The sequence below is a fragment of the Mobula hypostoma genome (assembly GCF_963921235.1).
Source record: "Mobula hypostoma chromosome 8 unlocalized genomic scaffold, sMobHyp1.1 SUPER_8_unloc_1, whole genome shotgun sequence".
Classification (NCBI taxonomy): Eukaryota; Metazoa; Chordata; class Chondrichthyes; order Myliobatiformes; family Myliobatidae; genus Mobula; species Mobula hypostoma.
Window position 1 is genome coordinate 317,057 of NW_026948120.1, and position 18,517 is coordinate 335,573.

The following is an 18,517-nucleotide window of genomic DNA, read 5'->3' on the forward strand; positions in this document are numbered from 1 at the left end:
GGAGGTGATAAAGGGAGCCGCCAGCGCCTCGGGGCTGTTCTTGGCGAAAGTTCCCCGTAACGGTTGGAAAGGGATTTACAGTACCAGGAAACCAAACATCACACCATCCCACCAGCGCAACCATGGTTAAATCGGTAAGTGTACGGTTAACCAGCTCTGGACTCAGTCAAATCTTTCCGAATTAAAACTCGCCCAGGAGATATTCCGTTCCGACGAAGATCTCACTGTCCACCGTCCCCCCCCCCCACCCCACCCTGCATTCTGTCCCTTTAGTCAAACAGCGAGGAATCAGATCCTTCGGCCTGTTTGGTCTGTGCTAACCCTCTCCCTTTGAGGTAGAGCCACGCCGAGGGCTGTGAGGAGAAATGGTACAGTTGATGGCAGGATCCTCAGGGGCATTGACGTATAGGGGGGTCTCGGGATCCAAGAGCACCACTCCCTGAAAGTGGTCACACAGGTAGTCCAGACGCTAAAGAAGGATGTATGCGCACTGGATGTAAAAGCCGGGAGGTCCATGTTGCATCTGTGTTAAACAGCGGCAATGTCAAATCTGGAGTACTGTGGCCACCCCACTACAGGAAGGGCGTGGAGGCTTTGGATAGGGTACAGAAGAGGTTCACCAGGAGGCTGCCTGGATTAGAGGGCGTGAGTTGTAACGAGGAGTTGGAGAAACTTGGGTTGTTTTCTCTGGAATGGTGGGGTAGGGGGGGCGAAGAGAGAACTGAGAGGGGTTTATAACATTATGAGAGGCATAGGGAGGGTAGACAGAATCACAATGTCTAATACCAGAGGGTGTGCTGGGTGAGAGGGGACGGAGATGTGCAGGACAAGTTCTTTTTACACGGAGAGTGGCGGTGCCTGGAATGCGCTGTCAGGGGTGGCGGTGGAGGCAGATACGATGGAGGTGTTTATGAGGCTGTTGGAATACGCAGGGAGTGAAGGATATGTGTACTGTGTCGGCTGAAGGGACCAGTTTTATTTGGCATTGTGCTTGGCACAGACGTGGTTCCTGGGAGACGGGGGGGGGGTGGGGGAGCGAGAGGCTGGGTTGGAGACGGCGGGGGGAGTGGAGCGAGAGGCTGGGATGGAGACGGCGGGGGGAGTGGAGCGAGAGGCTGGGATGGAGACGGCGGGGGGAGTGGAGCGAGAGGCTGGGTTGGAGACGGGGGGGAGCGAGAGGCTGGGTTGGAGACGGGGGGAGCGAGAGGCTGGGTTGGAGACGGGGGGGGAGCGAGAGGCTGGGTTGGAGACGGGGGGGAGCGAGAGGCTGGGTTGGAGACGGGGGGAGCGAGAGGCTGGGTTGGAGACGGGGGGAGCGAGAGGCTGGGTTGGAGACGGCAGGGAGGAGTGAGAGGCTGGGTTGGAGACGGGAGGGAGGAGTGAGAGGCTGGGTTGGAGACGGGGGGAGAGGAGTGAGAGGCTGGGTTGGAGACGGGGGGAGAGGAGTGAGAGGCTGGGTTGGAGACTGGGGGAGAGGAGTGAGAGGTTGGGTTGGAGACGGGGGGAGAGAGATGCTGGGTTGGAGACGGGGGGGGAGTGAGAGGCTGGGTTGGAGACGGGGGGGAGCGAGAGGCTGGGTTGGAGACGGCAGGGAGGAGTGAGAGGCTGGGTTGGAGACGGGAGGGAGGAGTGAGAGGCTGGGTTGGAGACGGGGGGGAGGAGTAAAAGGCTGGATTGGAGACTGGGGGGAGGAGTGAGAGGCTGGGTTGGAGACGGGAGGGAGGAGTGAGAGGCTGGGTTGGAGACGGGGGGGAGCGAGAGGCTGGGTTGGAGACGGCAGGGAGGAGTGAGAGGCTGGGTTGGAGACGGGAGGGAGGAGTGAGAGGCTGGGTTGGAGACAGGGGGAGCGAGAGGCTGGGTTGGAGACGGCAGGGAGGAGTGAGAGGCTGGGTTGGAGACGGGAGGGAGGAGTGAGAGGCTGGGTTGGAGACGGGAGGGAGGAGTGAGAGGCTGGGTTGGAGACGGGGGGGAGGAGTAAGAGGCTGGATTGGAGATTGGGGGGAGGAGTGAGAGGCTGAGTTGGAGACGGTGGGGGGGAGCGAGAGGCTGGGTTGGAGACGGGGGGGAGAGAGAGGCTGGGTTGGAGACGGCAGGGAGGAGTGAGAGGCTGGGTTGGAGACGGCAGGGAGGAGTGAGAGGCTGGGTTGGAGACGGGAGGGAGGAGTGAGAGGCTGGGTTGGAGACGGGGGGGAGGAGTAAGAGGCTGGATTGGAGACTGGGGGGAGGAGTGAGAGGCTGGGTTGGAGACGGGAGGGAGGAGTGAGAGGCTGGGTTGGAGACGGGGGGGAGCGAGAGGCTGGGTTGGAGACGGCAGGGAGGAGTGAGAGGCTGGGTTGGAGACGGGAGGGAGGAGTGAGGGGCTGGGTTGGAGACGGGGGGGAGGAGTAAGAGGCTGGATTGGAGACTGGGGGAGGAGTGAGAGGCTGAGTTGGAGACGGTGGGGGGGAGCGAGAGGCTGGGTTGGAGACGGGGGGGAGGAGTAAGAGGCTGGATTGGAGACTGGGGGGAGGAGTGAGAGGCTGGGTTGGAGACGGGGGGGAGAGAGAGGCTGGGTTGGAGACGGGGGGAGCGAGATGCTGGGTTGGAGACGGGGGGGGAGTGAGAGGCTGGGTTGGGGACGAGGGGGAGGAGTGAGAGGCTGGGTTGGAGACGGGGGGGGAGGAGTGAGAGGTTGGGTTGGAGACGCGGGGAGCGGGAGGCTGGGTTGGCGGGGAGGAGTGAGAGGCTGGGTTGGAGGGGGATGGAGAAGGAATGTAGGAAAAGAGGGAGGAAGAGAGATTGTGTTGGGGGGAAAGAGACCGTGTAAGAGAGGGAACTGTCGGAGGCTCGGGGGGTGCGAGACAGACTGTGTTAGAGAGGGGGAGAGACGGGCGCTGCGTTAGAGGGGGAGAGAGGAAGAGAGGGATTGCGTTAGCGAGTGGAAGGGAGAGGGACAGTGTAACCCACAGACATCATCAGCCGAAAGCCCTGATCCCGTCCTGTACTGTTCTATCTTCTACGTTTTATATCTGATCGGAACCAGGCCTGTGATAGGCGGTGTTTGAGCTTTTCGGAGTCAGGAGTGTCCAATGAGAGCGGGAGTGGCGCAGTGGGCAGGGCGCTACTTTGCAAATCTATTCCGAAGATCAGAGTTTGATCTTGGCCTCGGGCATGTGCGAAAGAGATCCATCCCCAATCTTGGGGGTGCTGTACGGATCACACCCTACCCCTACAATTGGGAAGGAATACAATTGGAAAGGGGAAGTACAACGAGATCTAGGTGTCCTTGTTCATCAGTCACTGAAAGTAAGCATGCAGGTACAGCAGGCAGTGAAGAAAGCTAATGGCATGCTGGCCTTCATAACCAGGGGAATTGAGTACAAGAGCAAAGAGGTCCTTCTGCAGTTGTACAGGGCCCTGGTGAGACCACACCTGGAGTACTGTGTGCAGTTTTGGTCTCCAAATTTGAGGAAGGACATTCTTGCTATTGAGGGAGTGCAGCGTAGGTTCACGAGATTAATTCCCGGGATGGTGGGACTGTCATATGTTGAAAGATTAGAGCGACTGGGCTTGTGTACACTAGAATTTAGAAGGATGAGAGGGGATCTGATTGAAACATATAAGATTATTAAGGGATTGGACACATTGGAGGCAGGAAACATGTTCCTGCTGATGGGGGAGTCCAGAACCAGAGGCCACAGTTTAAGAATAAGGGGTAGACAATTTAGAACAGAGTTGAGGAAAAACTTTTTCACACAGAGGGTTGTGGTTCTGTGGAATGCACTGCCTCAGAAGGCAGTGGAGGCCAATCTCTGGATTCTTTCAAAAAAGAGTTAGATCGAGCTCTTAAAGATAGCGGAGTGAAGGGATATGGGGAGAAGGCAGGAAAAGGGTACTGGTCGTGGATGATCAGCCATGATCACAGTGAATGGCGGTGCTGGCTCAAAGGGCCGAATGGCCTACTCCTGCACCTATTGTCTATTTGAAATGTTAGTCAGTGGCAGGCCACAGTCCCTTCAGCCCAACTTGCTTGTGCTATCAATCCCAGCAATTTCTTAACAGTCACAGTCACTGAGTTTGTTTGTGATGCGCTCTGCGAGACTGTGTTCCAGGCACTCACCTCTCTCTGGGCTCCCGTTGAGCCCCTCTTTGCCCTCATGGTAGCATAGTAGCTTGCATAATTCTTTACTGTGCCAGCAATTCGAGTTCAGTACCACCGCTGTCTGTAAGGGGTTAGTACGTTCTCCCCGTGACCCATGTGCGTTTCTTCCGGGTGCTTCAGTGTCCTTCCAAAGTCCACCCTTCGGCCCAGGGAAACTGTCCCAGCCTGACCAGTCTCTCCTTATAACTCAAGGCTAGCGCCGCCCCCCCCCCCCCCACCCCGCCAGTCCCAGTAACATCCTCGTGAATCTTTCCTGCACCCTCCCCGGCTTCATGACATCCTTCATTGGAGACCATAATTGCACACAGTACTGCAAGTGCGGTTTCACTAATGCCTTGTACAGGTGTAACACAACGTCCCAACTCCTGTATTCAGTGCTCTGACTGATGAAGGCCAGGGTGTCAAACGCCACCTTCTCCGTCCTGTTTACCTGTATCACCACTTTCAGTGAACTACTTTTCTATACCACTCGGCGTCTCTGTTCTACAACTATCCATAACGTCCTACTGTTCACACTGTAAGTCCCGATCTGGGTTAAAACCTCAATTAGCTACCTGGCTTTGTGGGACTTCATTTAAACTTTATTCTTAATAAAATACATGTGTGTGAAGATAAACACAGTGCTAAACTTTTCGCATCCTTCATGTCATTTGAACAATCCAGGACAGTAGTTTGAACCATACATTGGCGCTAACGTAGCTCCCAGGGTAATCGTTTGAGGGGATTGTTGGTGAGATCCGGTGATCTGACTGTTAGCTCAGGTCTCCAGCGAGCCCTTGTCCCGCAGGACGTTCCGCACTGATCACTGCCTGATGGACTTGTCTTCAGAGATGTTTGCTTGGAAGATAAAGGACAGTGTGGCAGTGAACAGCGGACTCTTTGGCACAGCGCCACACCACCAGTGATCGGAGTTTCATACCTGCCGTTGCTTTGACACAGCGCCACAGTGCAACGCGATCACCGTTAGTGTGAGCCAACACCGCCAGTGCTCGGGGTTTAATAGCTGCCGTAGTTTGTGCATCCTCCCTGTGACTGTATGGGTTTCCTCCGGGCGCTCTGGTTTCCTCCCAGAGTCGAAAGACGTACGGGTTAGGGTTAGTAAGTTGAGGGGCGTGCTGTGCTCACACAGGAAGTGTGCCGGCATTTGTGGGCTGCCCACCGATTGTGTTGGTCGTTGATGCAACCAATGTCTTTCTCTGGATGTTTCCTTCTGCGGAAGGAGGGGGTGAGGAGGGAACACTGTGGGAGGGGGTGAGGAGGGAACACTGTGGGAGGGGCGGAGAGGAGGGAACACTGTGGGAGGGGCGGAGAGGAGGGAACACTGTGGGAGGGGCAGTGTGGAGGGAACACTGTGGGAGGGGGTGAGGAGGGAACACTGTGGGAGGGGCAGTGTGGAGGGAACACTGTGGGAGGGGGTGAGGAGGGAACACTGTGGGAGGGGCGGAGAGGAGGGAACACTGTGGGAGGGGCAGTGTGGAGGGAACACTGTGGGAGGGGGTGAGGAGGGAACACTGTGGGAGGGGCGGAGAGGAGGGAACACTGTGGGAGGGGCAGTGTGGAGGGAACACTGTGGGAGGGGGTGAGGAGGGAACACTGTGGGAGGGGGTGAGGAGGGAACACTGTGGGAGGGGCGGAGAGGAGGGAACACTGTGGGAGGGGCAGTGTGGAGGGAACACTGTGGGAGGGGGTGAGGAGGGAACACTGTGGGAGGGGCGGAGAGGAGGGAACACTGTGGGAGGGGCAGTGTGGAGGGAACACTGTGGGAGGGGGTGAGGAGGGAACACTGTGGGAGGGGCGGAGAGGAGGGAACACTGTGGGAGGGGCAGTATGGAGGGAACACTGTGGGAGGGGGTGAGGAGGGAACACTGTGGGAGGGGCGGAGAGGAGGGAACACTGTGGGAGGAGGTGAGGAGGGAACACTGTGGGAGGGGCGGTGAGGAGGGAACACTGTGGGAGGGGCGGTGAGGAGGGAACACTGTGGGAGGGGGTGAGGAGGGAACACTGTGGGAGGGGTGGAGAGGAGGGAACACTGTGGGACGGGCGGAGAGGAGGGAAAACTGTGGGAGGGGGTGAGGAGGGAACACTGTGGGAGGGGGTGAGGAGGGAACACTGTGGGAGGGGCGGAGAGGAGGGAACACTGTGGGAGGGGGTGAGGAGGGAACACTGTGGGAGGGGCGGTGAGGAGGGAACACTGTGGGAGGGGCGGAGAGGAGGGAACACTGTGGGAGGGGCGGTGAGGAGGGAACACTGTGGGAGGGGCGGAGAGGAGGGAACACTGTGGGACGGGCGGAGAGGAGGGAAAACTGTGGGAGGGGGTGAGGAGGGAACACTGTGGGAGGGGGTGAGGAGGGAACACTGTGGGAGGGGCGGAGAGGAGGGAACACTGTGGGAGGGGGTGAGGAGGGAACACTGTGGGAGGGGCGGAGAGGAGGGAACACTGTGGGAGGGGGTGAGGAGGGAACACTGTGGGAGGGGGTGAGGAGGGAACACTGTAGGAGGGGCGGTGAGGAGGGAACACTGTGGGAGGGGCGGAGAGGAGGGAACACTGTGGGAGGGGGTGAGGAGGGAACACTGTGGGAGGGGCGGAGAGGAGGGAACACTGTGGGACGGGCGGAGAGGAGGGAAAACTGTGGGAGGGGGTGAGGAGGGAACACTGTGGGAGGGGGTGAGGAGGGAACACTGTGGGAGGGGCGGAGAGGAGGGAACACTGTGGGAGGGGGTGAGGAGGGAACACTGTGGGAGGGGCGGTGAGGAGGGAACACTGTGGGAGGGGCGGAGAGGAGGGAACACTGTGGGAGGGGCGGTGAGGAGGGAACACTGTGGGAGGGGCGGAGAGGAGGGAACACTGTGGGACGGGCGGAGAGGAGGGAAAACTGTGGGAGGGGGTGAGGAGGGAACACTGTGGGAGGGGCGGAGAGGAGGGAACACTGTGGGAGGGGCGGTGAGGAGGGAACACTGTGGGAGGGGGTGAGGAGGGAACACTGTGGGAGGGGCGGAGAGGAGGGAACATTGTGGGAGGGGCGGTGAGGAGGGAACACTGTGGGAGGGGCGGAGAGGAGGGAACACTGTGGGAGGGGCGGTGAGGAGGGAACACTGTGGGAGGGGGTGAGGAGGGAACACTGTGGGAGGGGCGGAGAGGAGGGAACACTGTGGGAGGGGGTGAGGAGGGAACACTGTGGGAGGGGCGGAGAGGAGGGAACACTGTGGGAGGGGCGGAGAGGAGGGAACACTGTGGGAGGGGGTGAGGAGGGAACACTGTGGGAGGGGGTGAGGAGGGAACACTGTGGGAGGGGCAGAGAGGAGGGAACACTGTGGGAGGGGCAGAGAGGAGGGAAAACTGTGGGAGGGGGTGAGGAGGGAACACTGTGGGAGGGGGTGAGGAGGGAACACTGTGGGAGGGGGTGAGGAGGGAACACTGTGGGAGGGGCGGTGAGGAGGGGGTGCTGCACTGTGTGCCGGAAGAGGCATTGGATGGTGTTGGAGGTCAAAGGGCAGAGTGTTGTCCTGGTGTTCACACGTGTGTATACTCCCATGTTCCTACAGGAGAAGATGGAGATGTACCAGATGCAGGGGAAGGGGGGCCCAGGAGGCAATGAGAAGAAGAAAAAGATGAAGAAGAAGGAACGGTTGGAAGGAATGAAGAAGGAGATGGATATTGTAAGTCTGACCCCTGATCCCACTGTCACCTCACATGACCTCTAGCCCCTGACATCAGCTGAGTCCCAGGCACCTCATGACCTCTGACCTCCCCATAAGCCCATGATAGTTGGTGGATATGCTGGGCTTCACCTCTGACCTTTGACCTCAGGCATCACCACTGAGCTTGCCACCCTGAACCCTGACCCCTGAACTGAAGATTGTCCAGGTCATCTCCAGTGAGGACTGACCTCATGATCTCAACATGAAGATTTACCACCTCACGACTCCTGACATCATGATGGACCTGAACTCGTCCACGATACCTGACCCTCACATGACTCCTGGACTCTTCACACTGGTCAACTCCAGTCCCACTATGACCCCTGATCCTGCCATGGTCTCTGACCCCATGGTGATACCTCCAAGCCTCAATAATTCCTAACCTCATGACTTCTCCAGCCCACACAGCAGCACCACCATGAAAACCCTTCACCTCCTCACCTGTGTTCCTCCAACTTGAGACCTGACCCTTATCTCACCATCTACCTCATATCTTCCCTCACACCCTCACTCCCTCCTGCCTTCTCTTATTCACTCCTCCCTTATTCCTCCTTCCCTCCTCCTCCATCCCTTACTCACTCCGCTCTCTCTTACTCTTCCCTTTCTGAAACTTTTAATTGGTTGTTCACTCCCTCCTTTCCTCATGCACCCCACCTTCCTCATTCTTTCTCTCAATCCCTGCCACATTCCCCAACACTGCCCTTGCATCCTTCCCTACTTCCCTCATTCCCTCATTCCTCCCTTCTCACTACCTTTATCCTTCACAAACTTTCCTTCCCTCTCCCTCTTTCTCTCTCCCTTCTTCTCCCACATCCCCTCCCTCATGCCCATTTCCCTCTCCTCACTCCCCCTCCCTCACTCACGAGTGCCTCCTCCCTCCAGGATGACCACGAGATCAGTATCGAGGAGCTGGAGGAGAAGTACGACACCAGTGTCGAGCGGGTGAGTGAGCTCCTGCCGAGGGAGAGGGTCCCACTCCCTGCCATACGGGGGAGGGTGGGGGTGGGTGTTGTATCAGCTCTGCAGGAGGCAGAGAGAGTTGGGGGCTTGTTGGGTACCAGGCATACAAATGAAGTGGCACTGAGAGATGGGACTCTCACCTTCTCTCGGTCTCTGACTTACAGATTGACCCTCAATGGGGGACAAGGCTCTCTCAGCTTTCTCCCCCTCTTCTTGTTAAATGCTTCCCTTCTTGGATTAGGCATTTCAGCTCTGGGGGAAAATGACCCTCAATCTTATAGACCTCTATCTGATCTCCCCTCAGTCTCCGTCACTTGGGGGGCGGGGGGAGCAAGTTTGTCCAACCTCTCTCCTTACAGCTCAGGCCCTCTAATCCAGGCAGCATCCTGGTGAACCTCTTCTGTACCTTCTCCAAAGCCTCCACACCCCTCCTATATTGGGGCTATCAGAACTGCACTCAATACTCCAGATGCAGCCCGACTAGAGTTTTATAAAGTTGCAATTTAATAGCCTGACTTTTGAACCCGGTGCCTCAACTAATTGACAAAGCGGCCATACACCTTTCCCACCCTGTCAATCCTGTGTTCTGACTGACTAAAACTGAGCCACATGGAAGCTGTAACTGGGAAATATAAAAGTCTTTATTCACACAGTTAACCTCCAGGAGGGAGCGATTCCAGGAGAATCTCACTCTCCTGACACGATGCTTTATACTTGTTTAACAGAAAGATAACAATGAGCAGTGAACCACAGGTTCAATTGCTATCATCACCTACTTTAGCATTGTGATGTAGTCATGTACATGTACAAAATTGCTTACTTACAATGGAAGCACATACCAAATGGCAGAACCCCTTTGGATATTCAATACCGGTTCTGTTCCAAAAGTCGCTCCAGAGACTCAAAACACACCCTTGTTGTTACAGTGTTAGTGTACAACTAACCAGAAGGTTAATTGGCCACACAGATCTGTCCTGCACTGCGCATTTCTGACTGAGACCCTTCATCAGGACTGTAAAGGGAGAACAAGTCAGAATAAGAAGGTGGGGAGAGGGACAAGAGTGCAAGCTGGCAGGTGATAGGTGAGACCAGGTCTTCAGGTTTTCCTCCCCACCTCAACCCCCCCACTGGCCGAATCTCCCCATTCCACAGGGATTGTGGCTCCCTTATTTTTCCCCATCCCCACTGATCGGGACAAATGCTACACCTGCCCTTTCACCTCCTCCCTCACCACCATTCAGGGCTCCTAACATTCCTTCCAGGTGAGGTGACACTTCACCTGCTGGTTTGTCGGAATCATCTACCATGTCTGCAGCCTCCCCTGCACCGGTGAGACCCGATGTAGATCGCGGATCCACTCTCTCAAGCACCTTCGCTCCGTCCACCACAACAGGCAGACCCATTTCAATCCAACTTCCCACTCCCATTCCGAAATATCTGTCCATGACCACCTCTGCTGCCACAATGAGGCCAAACTCAGTTTGGAGGAGCAACACCAGGTAGGCTCCACTGTTCCCTCTAAGCTGTGCGAGTGCGTGGCTGCACAGTAACTGAAATGCTCCCGTGCACATAGCCTTTATTGCCACGCAGCTGGAATGGGATGCAGCTAGATAAAGTTTATGAAACATGAAAGATATTCTCTGTTGTACTGTATTTCATTATACCTTTCAATTAAATAAATAAAATGAAAGGTGTGTGATTTTTCAATTTTCATTCTAAATATTCAGATTATGCATATGACAAAAAAAACATTTGAAGTGCCAGCAACACACATAAAAGTTGCTGGTGAACACAGCAGGCCAGGCAGCATCTCTAGGAAGAGGTACAGTCGACGTTTCAGGCCGAGACCCTTCGTCAGGAAAATTTGAAGTTCCACTCAGTTTTCAGGCTACGTAAAAAATTAAATAAATGAAATGATTTCCTGCTCATACCAATGGTTGAGCTGCACCACTGTAAAAGCCTCCAACATGATTGCACGAGCTTTGATTTCTCTAACCTCTGGTAATTTCTTCTCCCTTCTCCTTCTCTCTTTTTCCATTCCCCATTCCGGTTCCCGTTCCCCCCCCCCCCACCTTCCGTTCTCCTCACCTGCCCAGCACCTCCCTCTGACTCCCCTTCTCCATCCCTTTCTCCTACGGTCCGCTGTCCTCTCCTATCAGATTCCTTTTTCAGCCCTTTACCTCTTCCATCTCTCACCTCCCAGCTTCTTTACTTCACTCCCCCTCTCCCATCCACTCACCCTCCCCCTTCACCTGGTCTCACCTATCACTTGCCAGCTTGTGCTCTTTCCCCTTTCTCCACCTTCTTCCTTCTCTTTTGCCAGTCCTGATGAAGGGTCTTGGCCTCCACAGATCTGCCTGACCTTCAGCATTTTGCGTCTGTTACTCGACATCTCAGCTTCTGCTGTGTTTCTGAGCTGCAAGTTAAAGAATTGAAAATGCACATGGACTAAGATGTTAACTGTCCTGTGCTATCACCAGTGGGATCATCAGTTGATCTGCCACCTGTCTTCAGGAGTTTCAGCCCACTTATGATGAAGACTCCCTCGAGATGGTGGGCCAGCAGTGCTAAAGTACCACCTCCCACTGGTGAGCTTAAAAACTTGGCATCTGCCTCTGTCAGAGTTGTTGGTCACTTCCATCCAATAGATAGTCTGCTCTTCAGGTGTCTATGCAACTACTGAAGGGTTTGCAAGATATGTGTACACTGTCTGACTATCTGCCCCTCTGGACATACTTGGTCCACACCCATGCTGATCCTTTCTCTGCTGCCTCAGCTACAGACCTGCTGGTTGACTTGATCTCTCTTCTAGTGAAGCCAAGGTCACGCGGCCACTTCTGGATAGTGAATGCAATAAACCCACGGCAGCCTACTTCAAATGGATAGCATGAGACCTTCCACCCTCTGTCTCTGCACTCTGATCTTAATTCTGCATACTTAGTTAACTTGCGCTCATGGGCTTCATCGATGTGGTCTTCCCAGGGGACTGTGAGTTCACCAATAACCACTTCTCTACTGGTGTCAGACCATACGATCATATCTGGACGCAATGTGGTGAAAGCTATTTGCTCCGGGAAACTGCCTTTCCCGTCCAGGTCAGCCTTGACACACCAATCATTGGCTGAAGAATGTATGCTTGATCGTGGGCCTTTTATTCCATTTTTATTTCTGTAAAACGGGATCTCATTTAGTTAATCCATAAATTTCCTATCTGTGATGTCATAACCCCGAAATGATCCCTAACAGCTACTTTCAGGGAGCTGTGACCTTGACCCTGCGGGTGCGGCGGGGGGGGGGTCGCTGGTGGTGAAGGGATCTGGGGGCAGATCATCTGCTGGAAGACAGGACGAGTGGCTGACCGGTTTGTTCCTCCCCCAGGGGCTGAGCAACGCCAAGGCGGAGGAGGTGCTGTTGCGCGATGGGCTGAACGAACTGAAGCCACCCAAGGGCACCCCGGAGTACGTGAAGTTTGCCCGGCAGCTGGCCGGCGGCCTCCAGTGCCTGATGTGGGTCGCCTCTGTCATCTGCTTCATTGCCTTCGGCATCGAGGCGGCCAGGGGCAACCTCGCCGGATACGATGATGTGAGCGGGCGAGTGCGGCGGGGGGCGGGGGGAGAAGGGAGAGAGAGGGGCAGTGAGGGAACGATCGGGGGGGGAAGGAATTGAGGGACGGAGGGAGGAAGTGAAGGTGGTGGAGGAAGGAAGGAGAAGTGGGAGAGAGGGCGGGAGAGGGAAAGTAAGCAAGGGAGGTAGGGAGCAAGTTGAGAGGGAAAGAATGTTGAAGAAGGGAGGGGAAGTGAGAGAGGGAAGAAGGGAGGTATGAAGGTGAAGGACAGAGAGAGGGAGGGAGTGAAGGGGTGAGGGAGGGGTTGATAGAGGGAATGTGAAGGAGGGAGAACGGGAGTGAGGGCGGCTGAGGGAGGAGGTGAAGGAGGGACTGAGGGAAGGAAATGTGCAGGAAGGAGGTAGAGGAAAAGTGAGGGTTGGGCACTGGGAGAAAGGGTGAGGCTCAACCACAAAGTAATGGAGTTTATTGCCAGACACACAAGTCCTGTGTGTGCACTGGTGGAGTGAAGAACTTGCAGCAGCATTGACACCCAACATCCACAAGATAAATCAAATCGAATTGTGTTGCACTGCTTTACATGTACAGAGACAGTGAAAATCTTGTGTTTGCGCCCTGTTCATACAGGTCAGATGATTACACTGTGCATTGAGGCAGAACAAGGTAAAACAATATCAGAGTGCAGAATAAAGTGGAGCAGCTACAGAGAAAGTGCAGTGCAGGCAGACAGTAAGGGGAATGGTCACAACGAGGCAGGCCGAGGTCAGCAGTCCATCTTGTCGTACCGGGAGACTGTTCCATACTCTGATAACAGCTGTCCTTGAGCCTGAATGTTCTGCCTGATGGGGTGGGGGCAGAGAGGAGAGAATGGCCAGGCTGGGTAGGGACTCTGATTATGCTGGCTGCTTTACTGAGACAGGAAGGAGTGCAGACAGAGTCTGTGGAGGGGAGGCTGGTTTCTGTAATGTGCTCAGCTGTGACCACAACTCTGCAATTTCTTGCTGTCACATGAATTAAACATTAATTATGCACCATTTTTACAAGAGAAGTCACAATTAGAACAAGAATCAAAGTCCATTGTAGTGCAAAGTGGTCGAGTGTTGCTATACTGAGGCAGTGATTAGGGTTGTGCTGGTCAGTTCAAGTACCAAATTGTTAAAGGGAAGTAGCTGTTCCTGAACCCGGTGGTGTGGGACTTCAGGCGTCTGTATCTCCTGCCCGATGGGAGCTGTGAGAAGGGCCTAGTTTTTGATGATGAATGCTCCCCCCCTCGAGCCGTGTCTCCCGTCGGTGCTACGGATGGTGGGGAGGGATGTGCCCCTGATCTTGGGCAGAGTGCACAGCTCTCTGCAGCTCCTGGCATTCCTGTACGTTTGAATTGTCACGTCAGACTGTGCTGCAACTGGTCAGGACACTTTCAACAGCACGCCTGTAGAAGTTATTAAGGCGTTGGGTGACAAGCTGAACTTCCTGAACCAATAAAGAGGCTTGGTGAGAAGTGAGGGAGGCCCAAGCAGGTGCAGGACAGGTGAGCTTGGGATGAGTGAGGAAGGACAGAGGGCTGGAGTTGGGTAGGAGGGAGGGGATGGGTGATGGTGACACGGGAGGGGAGGGCGAGTGGCAATGCTGACGGAATCTGCCCTCCTCTGTGACAGCTGTACCTGGCCGTGACCCTCATCGCGGTGGTGGTGGTGACCGGCTGCTTCGGTTACTACCAGGAGTTCAAGAGCACCAACATCATCGCCAGCTTCAAGAATCTCGTGCCCCAGGTGTGGGAAGAGCAGAGATCACCGGACAAGGAGACGATTGCCCGTCGCTCTGGGCTGCACGCTCCCCCTGCCCCTCTCCACCGTGCCCCCTGTGTCCCTCTGTGCCTTCTGTCCCCTCTCTCCATCTCCCTCTCCTGCAGGGCCTCAAACAATACCTGGACACCACCTCTGCACCAATAATGTCAGAGACACACTGACCCTCACTGAGGGTGAGACACGCACACACTCACTTATAATCTCCCTCTCCCCCCCCTCCCCATCATTGGGGGAAAGACAGACAGACAGACACACACACACACACACACACACACACACACACACCATCTCCCTCTTTCCCCCTCTCTCCCTCCCTCCCACTGGGGAACAGCTCTCTGCCTTTGCCCCATTATGATCAGCTGACCCCCCCCCCCAGGGAGCCGTGTTTGGACCAGTACCCCTCCCCTGCTTGGCCGCAGGTGCCACTGGACCCCTGTTCCCCGGTTACAGTTCTCGGGGCTGGGGGAGGGACATGAGCTGGCCAGGGTGAACTGATCCTCACCTGTGTCTTCTCCACCCCTCAGCAAGCGACAGTGATTCGGAATGGGGAGAAGTTCCAGGTGAACGCCAACCTGCTCGTGGTGGGAGACCTCGTGGAGATCAAGGGGGGCGACCGAGTTCCTGCCGACATCAGGGTCATCACCGCCATGGGCTGCAAGGTGGGTGGGGCGAGGAGGGATGGCATGCCTGGTTGGGACGTTCTATTGAGGGCCGGTGAGTGCCAGGCTGGCGGTGATCAGCAAGGGCCTAGGAGGGGGTGGACAACGAGGGGTTGGTGTCAAGGGTTGTGGTTTGGAGATTATTTGGGGGTCCGAGGTCAGGGTTGTGGGGTGTGGTCAGTGATCAGGCGTGGTAGGTCAATGCCTGGGGAAAGGCCCAAGGGTTGGCAGTTTAGTTTCATGGTTTAATGGGGGTGGGGTCAGATTGTGAGGGAAGTTTGGGATCAGTGTGTGTAGTTGGGAAGTTAGGTTTTGGGTCTTTGGGGGAGAGCGGGTCAGAGATCCAGAGGCAGTGGTTTAGTTTGCGTCCAAAGTTTAAGGCTTGGAGGTTGGGGGTCAGAGTTCATGCTTGGTAGGTCAAGGTTCAGAGGTCAGGGCTTGGAGGGAAGAGGATTTAAGAGTTTGGGACTAAGATTTGGATGTTAGGGGTCAGAGATTAGGCCTCGAGGAAGGTGGCTGGTGTCAGACTTTGTAGGCTGGATATCAAAGGTCAGGGGTTGGGGAATCAGGGTTTGAAGGTTGGTCAGTGTTCAAGGGTAGGGTTCAGAGTTCAGGCTTTGGTTGAGTTAGAGCCCAGTGTATGGGAGTTGGAGATTGGCGATAGGATTTGGAAGCTGGGGAGATATTGAAGGTCAGGGTTCAGAGGGTCAGGGTCAGAGTTCTAGGACTGGCGACCAAATGTCAGGGGTTGGGGTGGGGTTAGGGCCGAAAGATTGGCAGCTTGGGGACCAGAACTTAGAGATTGGGAGTCGGAGGTCAGTGTCCAGACTGGGGTCAGGGTTCAGGAGTTGGGAGTCCTGGGATAACGGTGGCATCTCCCTGCGGTCCCTTCCATCCACAGGTGGACAACTCCTCGCTGACTGGGGAGTCGGAGCCAGTGACCAAGGGACCAGAATGCACCCACAGTAACCCACTGGAGACCAAAAACATCGCCTTCTTCTCCACCACCTGTCTGGAAGGTAGAGCCACCCCAACCCACCTACCTCTCCCTCCTTCATCCTCCCATCTCCATCCCCAAGGGTTCCATGACCCTTTTTCTCTCCATCACTACTGCACTCCGTCTGTCCCACTCTCCCCTCCACTTTCCTTCCTCAATCTTTCCATCACTCCTTCTCCCTCTATACCCTCCGTCCTTCCCTCACCACCTCGCCCTCCCCCTCCGCACGTTTCCTCAACTCCGTCCTGCTACCCCCTCATCAAGCTCCCATCCCCGCCTCCTGCTTGGAACGTGCTCCCCCCCCACCCTCATGCCCTTGTCCTCTCTCCATTCCCCTCCCTCCATCCCTGCCTGCCTCTCCCCTTCAGTTCCAACTCTCCTCCCTCCCCCTCTAACCTCTCCCCCGTGCTCCCTCAGGAGTCGGCACGGGCATCGTCATTAACACAGGGGACCGCACCATCATTGGCCGCATTGCCAGTCTGGCCTCAGGCGTTGGCAACGAGAAGACACCCATCGCCATCGAGATCGAGCACTTTGTTGACATCATCGCCGGCCTGGCCATTTTCTTCGGAGGCACATTCTTCTGCGTTGCCATGGTCATCGGCTACGAGTTCCTGGAGGCCATGATCTTCTTCATGGCCATTGTGGTGGCCTATGTCCCTGAGGGTCTCCTGGCAACCGTCACGGTGAGACCTGGTGCTGCTATTGACCTGACCAGGTCACGGCAGTGTGTGGTGGGCTGGTGTGGAGAGAGAGATTCACACTGTGTCTGACCCCGGGAGTGTGTGATGGGACGGTGTGGAGGGAGCTTCACTCTGTGTCTGACCCCGGGAGTGTGTGATGGGTCAGTGTGGAGGGAGCTTCACACTGTGTCTGACCCCGGGAGTGTGTGATGGGATGGTGTGGAGGGAGCTTCACACTGTGTCTGACCCCGGGAGTGTGTGATGGGACAGTGTGGAGGGAGCTTCACTCTGTGTCTGACCCCAGGAGTGTCTGATGGGACCGTGTGGAGGGAGCTTCACTCTGTGTCTGACCCCGGGAGTGTGTGATGAGACAGTGTGGAGGGAGCTTCACTCTGTGTCTGCCCCCGGGAGTGTGAAATGGGATGGTGTGTCTGATCCCGGGAGTGTGTGATGGGACGGTGTGTCTGGCCCTGGGAGTGTGTGATGGGACAGTATGTCTGACCCCGGGGGTGTGTGATGGGACAGTGTAGACGGTGCTTCACTCTGTGTCTGACTCCGGGAGTGTGTGATGGGACGGTGTGGAGGGAGCTTCACACTGTGTCTGACCCCGGGAGTGTGTGATGGGATCATGTGGAGGGAGCTTCACTCTGTGTCTGACCCCGGGAGTGTGTGATGAGACAGTGTGGAGGGAGCTTCACTCTGTGTCTGACCCCGGGAGTGTGTGATGGGACGGTGTGGAGGGAGCTTCACACTGTGTCTGACCCCGGGAGTGTGTGATGGGACAGTGTGGAGGGAGCTTCGCTCTATGTCTGACCCTGGGATTGTGTGATGGGCCTTTCCACAGGTCTGTCTTTCGCTGACTGCCAAGCGATTAGCCCGTAAGAACTGTGTGGTGAAGAACCTGGAGGCAGTAGAGACACTGGGATCGACCTCTGTAATCTGCTCAGACAAGACAGGGACTCTGACACAGAACCGGATGACGGTGTCTCATCTGTGGTTTGACAATTACATCCACTCTGCTGACACCACAGAGGACCAATCAGGTGAGGAGGGAGGGACCGATGTGGGAGGGGCGGTGAGGAGGGAGCATTGTGAGCTCTGAGGGAGGGGGCGGTGAGGAGGGAGCGCTTTGGGAGGGGCAGTGAGGAGGGAGGACTGTGGGGGGGTGGTGAGGAAGGGGTGCTGTGGGAGGGGCAGTGAGGAGGTAACACTGTGGGGGGGCAGTGAGGAGGGAACACTGTGGGTGGGGTGGTGAGGAGGGATTGCTGTGGGGGGATGGTGAGGAAGGGGTGCTGTGGGAGGGGCAGTGAGGAGGTAACATTGTGGGAGGGGCAGTGAGGAGGGAACACTGTGGGGGGGTGGTGAGGAAGGGGTGCTGTGGGAGGGGCAGTGAGGAGGTAACATTGTGGGAGGGGTGGTGAGGAGGGAACGCTGTGGGAGGGGGTGGTGAGGAGGGAGGACTGTAGGAGGGGTGGTGAGGAGGGAACACTGTGGGTGGGGTGGTGAGGAGGGAACGCTGTGGGAGGGGGTGGTGAGGAGGGAGGACCGTAGGAGGGGTGGTGAGGAGGGAGTGCTGTGGGAGGGGCAGTGAGGAGGGAACACTGTGGGAGAGGCAGTGAGGAAGGAATGCTGTGGGAGGGGGTGGTGAGGAGGGAGGACTGTAGGAGGGGTGGTGAGGAGGAAGTGCTGTGGGCGGGTGGTGAGGAAGGGGTGCTGTGGTAGGGGCATTGAGGAGCGTGCGCTGTGGGAGGGGATGGTGAGGAGGGAACACTGTGGGAGGGGCAGTGAGGAGGGAGCTCTGTGGGAGGGGGTGTTGGAGAGGGTCCCTGGGGTCTGTGTACTCTCTCTTACGGAGTTGTTATCCCGCAGGTCAGAGCTTTGACCAGACTTCGGAAACGTGGAGAGCACTGTCACGTGTGGCCACCCTCTGCAACCGCGCCATCTTCCGCCCCAACCAAGAAGGCACCCCCATCCCCAAGGTGAGGGGGTGTGTGTGGGAGGGAGAGGG

The 18,517-nt window shown here is 56.4% G+C and overlaps 1 protein-coding gene across 1 annotated transcript in view; it reads left to right on the forward strand.

Moving 5' to 3' along the window:
• The window catches only part of LOC134341152 (potassium-transporting ATPase alpha chain 1-like), a 53,159-nt gene continuing 34,642 nt past the window's right edge, over positions 1-18,517 (forward strand). Inside the window, exons 1-10 of the mRNA XM_063038939.1 lie at positions 1-134; positions 7,685-7,798; positions 8,723-8,782; positions 12,179-12,382; positions 14,021-14,134; positions 14,695-14,829; positions 15,731-15,848; positions 16,244-16,512; positions 17,354-17,552; positions 18,379-18,488. Of these exons, the coding sequence (XP_062895009.1) occupies positions 123-134; positions 7,685-7,798; positions 8,723-8,782; positions 12,179-12,382; positions 14,021-14,134; positions 14,695-14,829; positions 15,731-15,848; positions 16,244-16,512; positions 17,354-17,552; positions 18,379-18,488 (1,335 nt within the window). The 5' untranslated portion in view covers positions 1-122. The remainder of the gene's footprint in view (positions 135-7,684; positions 7,799-8,722; positions 8,783-12,178; positions 12,383-14,020; positions 14,135-14,694; positions 14,830-15,730; positions 15,849-16,243; positions 16,513-17,353; positions 17,553-18,378; positions 18,489-18,517) is intronic.